The following is a 10,959-nucleotide window of genomic DNA, read 5'->3' as shown; positions in this document are numbered from 1 at the left end:
CACCGATCCCACCTGTTCTCGGAGCCCTGTCCATTCCCAGAGACTCACGCTGGGCTTTCTCACCCCTCATTGCAAGATCCAGTCTGAAGCCTGGAGCTGGGGACACACGGGGCAGTGTCAAAATTCTCTGCCTTCTGCCTTCTTCTAGGGCAAGAAACCCTTGGGGGTCATTTCCTATTTCTCAGCAAGGGACTGAAAGGCAGGAGCACGGCTTTGGTTGTCTGAAAGCTCCGTGGCCTGTTGACCACCACCAAATTGATTGGCATGTAGCGCGGGCTTTATGGGACAGGCACGCGGGCCAAGCACTTTGCAGATGGGTTTGCATCGGTCCTGGCAGCATCGCACGAGGGAGACACGCGCAGGTAAGTACCCAGAGTCAGAATTCCAGGGGGCTCAGAGCCAACTCTGCCCAGCCCAGGGCTGCCCTGCGCACGCGCACTCCTGGGGCCCCGGGACCGCACGCGCTCACCATGCCTCCTGTGCTCTCACGGCAGTCCTGCAGGCAGCCGACGTTCTCCCAGGTGCTGTAGGCCTTCAGCCCCGCCATCAGCGCCTGCAGCGCGCGGCTGCTGACCAGCTCCTTCCCTTGGAAAATGTCCTCATCCAGAAGGGCCCCCGCGTACCTGCCAGATAGAGCAGAGAGGTGTGATGGACGTCCTGGTACCGCCAGCCATGGGAAAGAGCGCATCCAGGGACATCAGAACCCCAGGGTCACCACCCAAGGCTTCCCATGCCCTTCAGAGGTACCCATGTACCACAGCAAAGCTGCAGCCAGGAGTCTCCCACACACCATTCTCCCTTGGAAAATGTCTCCTCCACGCCCCAGCTGCTTTGCCGCCAGGCCAGTCACAGGCCTCCTTTCGCACAGGGGCCCCTGTCCCAGCCTGATGCTGCTTCTCTTCTTCTTTGAGTCTAGGAGCACATGGTCGCACTCCAGATCACTCTCTCCTGCCCGCCACACAGTGCACACATTGGTACAACCGATTTGGAGAGCTGTAAGGAGGTTCCTCAAAAAGCTAGGAATGGAATCGCACCATGACCAAGCTGTCCCACTCCCTGGCACTTATTTTAAGGGCTGCCTTCCTTCTGAAAGCTCTGGGCAGAATCCCTTCGTTACCTACCTTAGCTCCGGGTGGCCACCTTCTGTGACTTTCCTCCTCCTTCTATCTTTGAGGTAACTACGCCCACCTGCCCTCCCATGCTGCCTCATTTCCACTAGGTGAGGAGATGAGGTGAGGAACCCCCAGAAGCCTTGTCACTCCTTCTTAGCCTCCTCTCATGTACAAGGAGCCCTGTGACTACACGGGACCCACCTCTATAACCCATCATGGTCCCCAATTCAATTGTATCTCCAAGTCTGTTTTGCCCTGTGAGGTGCCATATTCACAGGTTGTAGGGCTTCGGATGTGGACATCTTTGGGGCCATCATTCTGGCTAGCACACGGTCCATTTCAGAACTCCCAGCAGAAGCAGAATTAAAACATGAGAATCATGAACAACTTGTGACACTTTGTGTGTAGAGGGCGAAGTTGCTTAGGGCCTTGCTAAGTGGCTGAGGCTGGCTTTGAACTTGGGATCCTCTTGCCTCAGCTTCCTGCCATTTCTCTGGAGTAAACATGTATGTAGAAGTGAAATAGGCAGGTCATATGGCAGCTGCATTTTAACTTTTGAAGAAACTGCCACACCATTGTTCATATCAGCTGTGTGATTTTTCCTTCCCACCTGCAGCTCATGAGAATCCCAATTGCTCCCATCCCTGACAATGGTTGGCTTTGCGTCTTTTTAGTGTTAGTCCTTCTAGCAGTACAAAATTGTATTGCCTTGGTTTTGAAGTTGCATTTCCCTGATGACTAATGATGATGACCAACTTCTCCTGTGTCTGCGCCTGATCATTCATTTATCTTCCTTTCCTGTCTGCTTAAGTCCTATTGGCTTGCTCATCCTTTTTTTTTTTTAACCAGGGATTGAACTCAGGGGCACTCTACCACTGAGCCCCATCCCCATCCCTATTTTGTATGTACAGACAAGGTCTCACTGAGTTGTTTAGGGCCTTGCTTTTGCTGAGGTTGGCTTTGAACTCGCAATCCTCCTGTCTCAGCCTCTGGAGCCACTGGGAGACAGGCATGTGCCACTGCACCCGGCTCATTCTATTTTTAATGGACTATCCTCTTTGTATGTTCTGGCTAGCAATCCATTGGTGGATGTATGTATTGCAAACATTTTCTCCCATCTGTGGCTTGCCTTTTTATTTCCTTAAAGACAGAAGTCAATTTGGGCTCAAAGTATTGACCTTCATCCATCCAAAATTTTCTAGGGTCTGAACATCCTGTTTCTCCAAATGAAACCTACACAGCAAAAGATACTACAAGGAGCCAAGTCCTAAAGCAAAAAGCAAAGGCTTCTGTGCTCCAACCACAGAACGCAGAAATCAAACTAGAGCAAGCTGACAAGATGCACTTCCGGGTGCATGATGAAGATAGACAGAATCTCTCTAAAGTCATGAAGTCAACAAGAGGGTTGGATTCTGTTAACCAGAAAAACTTGGATGAAAAGTGGGAGGGAAAGGGAGAAAGAAGGGGAATAGCATGGATGGTGGAAGGAGATGGTCATCATTATACAAAATACATGTATGAAGATGTGAATTTGGTGTCAACATACCTTATATACAAATAGAGATATCATAAGTTGTGGTATAAAGGTGCATTAAGAATTGTGATGCAAAAAAAATCAATAAGAGAGCTCATGTATAATGGCATAATTTGTCGTGAACATACTTTATATACAGTTATGAAAAATTATGCTGTGAATGGATAATTATGAATGTAATGCATTCCACTAATGTCATGTATGAAATAAATGAGTAAATAAATAAAAAAAAAACATTTAATGCATTAAGCAACTGAAAAAGGGCTTATGCATTGTCATTTAGTTTGGTCCTTACAACAGTCCTATAAAATAGGAAATCAAAACACCATTTTACATATAAGGGAAAAGCCTAAATACAACCTAGGTTATATACTTAACATGTATTAGGGCAGAGAGAGGATTTTAACCCAGTGTGCTCTCTTGTCCTAAATAACGTGCTCTTTGGGGGTAGGGCTATAGCTCAGTGGTAGAGCACTTGCCTAGCTGTGTGAGGCACTGGGTTGGATTCTCAGCACCACATATAAATAAATAAAATAAATAACATGATCTTTTCATTCTAAACAACATGCCTGTCAGTGGCCTTAATCAAGTTCATGCAGTTTAATCTATGCTATGCTATCACTACTCTTGCCTTGGGCTGTAACTTGACTTAATTTGCCAGGAAAATGTCCTGCTACAGAAGCCCTCTGCCAGACAGAGTGTCAGGGTCCAGGAGGAGTGTCTAAAGAAATCTGCAATAGGAGGCTCAGACTGGTCCAGAAGGTAAATTAGGAAATAAGGATCCCTGTGTCAAGTTTACTCCTCTTTAGTAAGCCCATCTATTGAATAGGTGAGATCTTTAGATATGCCAAGTACCTGTTTAGAAGTTGCATCTGCCGAAGTCTGGCTAGGCAAAATAACCAGGGGGTGATGAGCAACTTGTGAAGGTTGATACAGTAGTAGCGGGAGCCGCTTTATTATGGGACATACAAGCATATATACCCAACTAATTACACATATCTTAACTTAATTAACATAAACTAGATACAGCAGTCAACCAATAAGGAATCCTCATCATCTTAATAATTATACACAGTTTAACTTAATTAACATAAACTAGATACAGCAATCAGTCATTAAGGAATCTCCACACTTAATGGCTCGCTGGCATTACTTCATAAACTACTCCCTCTGGCAAAATGCCAGGCGCCATCTTAACTTGGTTGTGGTCCTCATCAACATCCACTCAAACAACAGGTGAAGAGAAAATAAGTGCAGATCCCCCACCACACAAGGGTACAGGAGGAAGGCAGACAGTCACTCAGAAGCCACAAAGTCAATGAGAGGGTTGGATTTAATTTACAAGTTATTTTGCATAAAAAGATCAGATACAATTTCTTGGCAGTGATGCATGGAAATTGCATTCTTAACAGTGCAATGTGGTCCTGGCAGCACAGGGGGATGAAGGGTGTCTAAGGTGCTCAGCTACCCTGATTCCATTTACCTATGAGGACAGAGCACAGGTGAGGTTTCTGCAAACTGAGGAGTGTCATTCCACCTGTTCATCAATTTAACAAATGCCAATGAGTCCTCACTTTGTGCAAGGCACACATCTATCTAGGTACTGTAAAAACATCAATTAAAAACAGAGAGCCAGGCACGGTAGCACATGTCTACAATCCCAGTGGCTTGAGAGGCTGAGGCAGGAGGATCATGAGTTCAAAACCAGCCCCAGCAAAAAGGCAGGTGCTAGGCAACTCAGTGAGACCCTGACTCTAAATAAGATTTTTAAAAAGGCTGGGGATGTGGCCCAGTGGCCAAGTGTCCCTGAGTATAATCCTCAGTATGCCCCAAGAATTCTAAAAATTCAAAATAAAAAAGACTGGGGATATGGCTCAGTGGTTAAACACCCCTAATCCCCAGTAAACTTCCTCCCCCATCAAAAAAAAAAAAAAACACAAAGCAATGAAATAGAGAGAAATCTCTGCCCGTTGAGTTGCCTTGAGACATTAATGAGTTACTACATATAAAATGGTAGCCCAGGGCCTATTACGTGGCAAACACTTGAATATGTGTCAGCTACTATCTTAATGTTATCCTTACAGGTATTGGGTAGGAAGAATGCCTAGGGGATGACGAAATCCAGCTGAATCTCAGAGGTACAGATGGCGCTGTGGCCCTCCTGGCCTGGAACCCAGCCTGGACTGCCTAAGCTGCCCATGTGGCCAGGAATAAATAAAACGCAGACCTAAAATAATCTTTTGGACTGATGCACTACAAAAATCAATGTTTTAAAAAGTTGTTAATCATTTTCTAAACTAGGAATTTCATTTCTGTAGCAAATTTCCTGGCCAGCTACTTCCAGACTCCTTTACAACAGGAAAGAATAGTCAACGTGCAAAACTCCAACCAGTGAGGTGGCCAAGTGTGATGTCACTGCAAGGTCATCTCACTGCTTTTCTTGAAACAATGTGTGCAGAGAGCTAGGCCCTACTAGGTGTGAACATGCCAAATTGAGGACCAGAGGTCTCCACCTCAAACCAAGAGTAGTAGTGGGACAGTAAGAGGGGCCCAGGTTGCTGACCCAAGGAGCTTATCTGGACCTTCCCCTAGGAGGGAAGCTGGCTTAGGAGCAGTGACCCCCTGAGCTGTGTCCCAGAGGATGGCTGAGTTACCAGGTGGAGCAAGGGTGTGAGGTGAGTGCTGGGGGCGGGGGACGGTCCCCCAGCAAGGGCACAGGCAGGAAAAATATCAGCTCAAGAACCCAGCACAGAGCCTGTGGTGGAAATCAGCAGAGGAGGGGGGGGGAATGGCAGGTGCCAGGCAGGGGGAAGAGGCTCCGAGGCCGTGGGAAGGAGGTTGAGTTTCACTAAGGGTAGAAGATGCTGCGGGGTTGGGGATAAAGGAGGGTCCCAGTGAGAATTCAGATTTTGTTTCAGGAGGATGGGGTTAGGGGAGTTGAGCTAGGACGTGTCCCAGTGACATGACAGAAGAGGGAGGTATCACCAGAATGTAGAAATGATAGAAAGTTGGAGAAGTCTTGGGGCCAATGGCCATAAGAACAATTCATATTTATTGAGCATGGTGTACCCTATTCTGAGCATGTCCAAATATCAACTCCAAATATCAAATTTCATCTTTCTAATAACCTGGTGTTATTCTTCCCATTTTAGAGATGGGGAAATGAGACACAGAATGTTAGTCACTTTCCCATCGTTGCACAATTAGCAAATGAAGGGATCAAGGTTGAGGCCTCAAGCGTAGAGTCCCAGAGGCTCTGCTCTGCATCACCTGGAATATCTGAGGCTGTGCCAGGCCCTGTCCTAAGCACGTTCGTGTGTTGACTCTGCAGCCCCCCCACACCCAGAAGTAGGTACTGATATCTTCACTCCGTTTCTAACGAGCGACTTCACATCCAGAGAATTTCAGTGGTTGCCCACACGGCTGTGAGTGCCAGGGCTGGGATGTCGACCAGGACAGCCCGGCCACTCCTGTCCCTCAGTGACTTCACTTCTGTCTCCTCCATGAGGCCCCTCTCAGGATCCGTGGCCTGGAAGGATTCAGAGAGCCAAGGGATGAGCAGTCTGGGGGACCATGAAGGAGTGGAATCGGCTGCTGAGGTGGCGGGGCTCCCGGGAGGCTGCATAACGTGCACAGCAGGTGGTGCTGAGCTGAGAGGTGCACATGTCAGGTCCTGAGGCCAAGAAAAGGACCAGGGGTGGGAAATGTGCCATCCATCTTGAGGAGGTGTCCCAGAAAGACAAGCTCGAGGAAGGTGACTGCTCGTTGGTAGAATATAGATGGCCTCATGGTTGGTGTAGCACGCATGCCCAGTGAGACCCACGTGGCAGTGTCTGCTGCCAAGGCACTAGGGCAGGAGGCTGGCAGGGCACAGCCAGGGCTCAGCAGTGAGGAGCAGTTCCTGATTATCAAAGGCCCCATGAAGGGAGCTTGAGAAGCTGACCCAAGCACAGACACCCACGCCAAAGGCAGGAAACAGGAGTCCTAGCTGGCTTCCCTATCACCCAGGTGGGGCTGTGACCTGGCAGTGGCTGCCCAAACCTCCAGGTCTGCAGAGGCACCTGCTACACAGGCGATCTGATGGAGGGAGAGGTGCAGCAGCTTGAGGAGGCTGGCAGGGGAGTGCTGCAGGGCTCCCTGCAGAGCTGACCTCCCCTCACCCAGCAGGCCTTGCCCAGCGCTGAGCACCAAGGGGGCTCCTCTCCCCAGGCCAGCCGGCTCCAAAAGACATCAGATCCTGCCATCTCTTGAATATGCACCCCCACCCCCCAAAATCATGCAGGGGTTTTATCCCCCCAAATCTTATGTTAATGAAATTAAGAAACTAGAAACTTCAGCGGCAAGTGGTGTTCAGAGGTAGACATTTGGGAAATGAGTAGGTGAGATTAGGCATTAGGGCGGAGCCCCCATGATTGACTCCTGGTGGCTTTGTGAGGGCAGGGAAAGGCCACATGGACACAGAGATGCCCGGGCATTCCTGCCATGGTGTGACATAGCCATGGGCCCTGGCAGGAACCTGCAATGTGCCATTTGAACTTCCAGCCTTCTAACTAACTGTGAGTTCAATGAAACCTTTTTTTTTTTTTTTGTAAAGTAAACTGACTCGGGTATTTCATTATAATAATAAAAAGGGCAGTTTCCATCCTCTTTGATTGAAGACAAGAGAGTGTTGGAGATTCTCACCGAGGGCCAGCAGATGGGAGCAGATAAGCAGCCTGCAGGGAGGGACTTAACCCAGCCAGGCCTCCCAGCTCCGTCCCCCACCCAGGGCATGTGCAGGGCTTAGGAAGTGAGCTGCCAGGCCCCACACAGCAGCAGAGGATGCGGGGGAATTGGAATCTCAGGTAAACAAGGCATAAATTTTAGTGTAAACATACTGTGCTTAGACTAAAACATGCTGCATTAGTTATCTGCAATTGAAATTGAATTGGGTGTCTAGATTTTACCCAGTAACCAACCAGCAGTGCACCACACAGCAGCTGGACATGCATCATCACATGTGCATTGATGGAAGCCATCCCACCTCACTCTGTCACCTGCCTTTCCACTGTGGAGTGGGACCACTCCTGTCATTGTTACAGGAAACGGGAGATGAAGCAGGGCCCGCCGCCAACCTGGCTGGAGGTCTGTTTCCTAACTGCAGATTTATGCTCTCAAAGATCTGAAGTACCCGTGCTTCAGTAGGGCTCAAAACACCAAAGGACCCTCTCACTGGTCAGCCTCAAGTTTCCCAGACACTGAGACCTGAAGCCAACTGACTAGAGGCATGCATCCACGGACAGCCAAGAAGGAGATGGTACCAGGGCCGGTGTTTGCTAACCTTTGTGGAGAAAGAGAAAGAAAAGGCGTGTGCAGGAGGAGAGGAAGTTGGCACATTTTTTTTTTGTCATGTTACAACTAATTTGATTAAGCTCCTTCCTCACAACTGGAAGAGGGGCAGTAGGGGCAGTAAACTAGAAAAAACAAGAAAGCCTATGTAGCAGGAAGAGCCAGCTTATCCCTGGACTTTTGTGGTTATATTATTATTATTTGGGTTGATACAATAGTTCCACACACTCGCAAGGCACAACGTGGCGCCCTTGATTCATTGTCACACTGGCACCATCGGCTCAGGGTGATCAGCATAAACTTCACTTTGATTTAACACACAGACATCCTTTCCCTCATCCTTCCTCCTCCACTTAGGTCCTTCCTGGGGACCTGTGATCAGATCTTCCATGCAGTGAACCCCTGCTGCGATGCGGGGATGGAGGGAAAGGAGTCACCAAGGGAACCCCAAGCTCGCCAGAGAGCAGGGGGTGAAAGGAGACATGTTTTAGTCAGCTTTTTCACTGCTGTGACTAAAGGACCCGATCAGAACAACTGTGAAGCAGGAAAGGTTTGTTTAGGGACTCAGTTTCAGAGGTCTCATCCATAGAAGTCTGGCTCCATCCCTTGGGGCTCAAGGTGAGGCTGGACATCATGGCAGAAGAGGTGGCAGAGGGAAGCTGCTCACATGATGATCAGAGGCAGAAAGAGACTCGCTCACCAGATCCATAGCCATGCCCCCAGTGCCCACCTCCTCCAGCCACACCCCACGCACCTCCAGCTACCACTCAGTTAATCCCATCAGGGATTTGCTCGCTAGGTTGAGGATATGATCCAATCATTTCTCCTCCAAACCTTCTTGCATTGTCTTACATGTGAGCTTTTGGGGGACATCTCACATCCAAACCATAAGATGGAACCCAGGAAGGTCCAGGAGCAATTGGCTTGATGTCCTGTTCAACAGGGTGGCCTATGTACAACACATCAAGGGCCCCGGGGTATCTGTATCAGTTTCTATTAGGTGCTTCTATTTTCTCTCTTTGAAACCTAAAGCTACAAATGTGTTCTCTCTCTGTCAGTCTGATTTTGGAATTGTGGGGAGAGGGCATCTCCCTAAAATCAAGAGAAACTTTCATTTCATAACAATAATAATGTAGCTCTTATAAAATCAAGAAATATTAAGCTTAAATCTAGCTAAAAAAAATTAAAAACAGATGCAGAAAAAGGAAACATGTTGATATAAGCAGTTGATACTTCAGTTATGCATAAAGATGAAGATATACAAATGAATTTATAAATGTGGCGTGTATAGGGGACCCATTGTAATGGGATCTAGGAACAACTGTCACAGGTTTGTAGATATTCAATTGAGAAGTGAAGAGCTATTTCCTCTTCTTAATAGTGTCAAATTGTACTGGGCAAAAATCAAGGAATTTTGTTTTCTATGGATGTAAAAATTTCTCTGATTAAAAAATTCAGGTTTGTTTGGATTCATCTTATACTTTCATCACAATTCAGTAGTGCACTTCTTTTCTGTTTGTAAAATTTGCAGGTCACGTGAGGCAACTCCTTAAAACGACCCCATGGCTTTCAGCTCTGGCTGTAGGAGAATCATAGCAGTGGGACTTAAACATGCCCACTCCCAACTCCTGAGGCCACCCCAGATGAATGAGAACCAATGGGAGAGAGTGACAAGAGTCTTTATTTTGTGGAAAGCACATCAGATGGATTCAATATGAATTGAATAAGATCCATGAGAACTGCTAAAATGAAAAACCAAAACAACAAAACAAAAAACCTCACAAAAACCTATGTGTCAACTCTGGCTCAGATGAAGCAGAGCTGGGAGGGTGAGGTCAAAGAGGTACAGAGGAGGAGGAAGGCCTTGTTCAGAGTTAATGACAACTTCAGGTGGAGTGGATGAGGTCAGAAGAAATGTCACAGGTTTCTGATACAGAAGGATACCAGAGGTATTTTTCTCCAATGATAATATCACTAAAAAATGCATGAAGTAAAATCATTTTCCTATGGAGTTGTCACACAGCGAAGACTTCAGGAAGGCTTGGAGAACTGCATTCCAAAGGGTGACGAACACGTTTTAGTAGATTGGACATTGCATAAGGAAGGAACAGAGAACCCAAGGAGGGAGACATGAACATTGTCCAAATTAATGCATAGAGAGAGATTTTAAAAAGAGAGACAGAAAAACAAAAACATAATTCCAGTAAGCTGTGGGGCAGTGCGAGTCAGTTTAGCATTTGCATGCTCACATCCCCAAAAGAAAGAAAAGAAAGAAATGGGGAGAAAAATCTTAATGAAATAATGGAGAAAAAAAATGTCTAAATTTTATGAAAATTTCAACTCTTCAATTCCAAGTGCTCAACAAACATCAAACATTATAGACACAAAAACCCACACCTACACCATCATAAGCAAGCTTTAAAAATTAAAAAAGAAAGAAAGAAAGAAAGAAAGAAAAATCTTAAAAGCAGCTTGAGTGGGAAAAAAAATTTACATCCAAGGAAGCAGCTGGAAGAAAGAGGGCTGTTCTCATAGGGACCAAGGAATCAAGGAGGAGAAGAGTGGAGGCTTTAAAGTGCTCAAGGAAAGAGAGTCAGCCCAGAATTCTGTGTCATTGGCAGTGTCCTTCAACTACAGAAAGAAAGAGGAAGAGGAGAGGAAAGAATGGAGGGATGGAGGGATGGAGGGAAGGGAGAAACAGACGTCTCAAAAAATGTAAGTGGAGGGATTCACGGCAGTTGACCTTTCCGTGTTAGAAGCTAACAGAAATGTCAAAAGGCAAACCAGATATCAGTTAGAACCTTTGTCTAAGCAAAGGAAGTAACAGTGTTGGAAGTGGAATAAGAAAGAAATAAAATAAAATAAAATTTCCCTTAGTTTTAATTGCTTTAAGACACCATTATTGAAAAGAAAAAGAAGAGCAGCATACTGAGAGTTTGTAGGGTATCCAAGGGGAACAATGTGTTCTGGGGTAACAATGGCACG

At 46.7% G+C, this 10,959-nt stretch overlaps 1 protein-coding gene across 1 annotated transcript in view; it reads right to left on the bottom strand.

Annotated features, from left to right (window-relative positions):
• Nucleotides 1-376: 376 nt before the first annotated feature.
• The window catches only part of LOC144372381 (acyl-coenzyme A oxidase-like protein), a 143,534-nt gene continuing 132,951 nt past the window's right edge, over nt 377-10,959 (bottom strand). The window contains exon 11 of the mRNA XM_078035782.1: nt 377-623. Within this exon, the coding sequence (XP_077891908.1) occupies nt 377-623 (247 nt within the window). The remainder of the gene's footprint in view (nt 624-10,959) is intronic.

Source organism: Ictidomys tridecemlineatus (genome assembly GCF_052094955.1).
Source record: "Ictidomys tridecemlineatus isolate mIctTri1 chromosome 12 unlocalized genomic scaffold, mIctTri1.hap1 SUPER_12_unloc_9, whole genome shotgun sequence".
Taxonomy (NCBI): domain Eukaryota; kingdom Metazoa; phylum Chordata; class Mammalia; order Rodentia; family Sciuridae; genus Ictidomys; species Ictidomys tridecemlineatus.
Note: the sequence above shows the minus strand (reverse complement) of the source record. Positions and strands in the feature narration are given on the sequence as shown.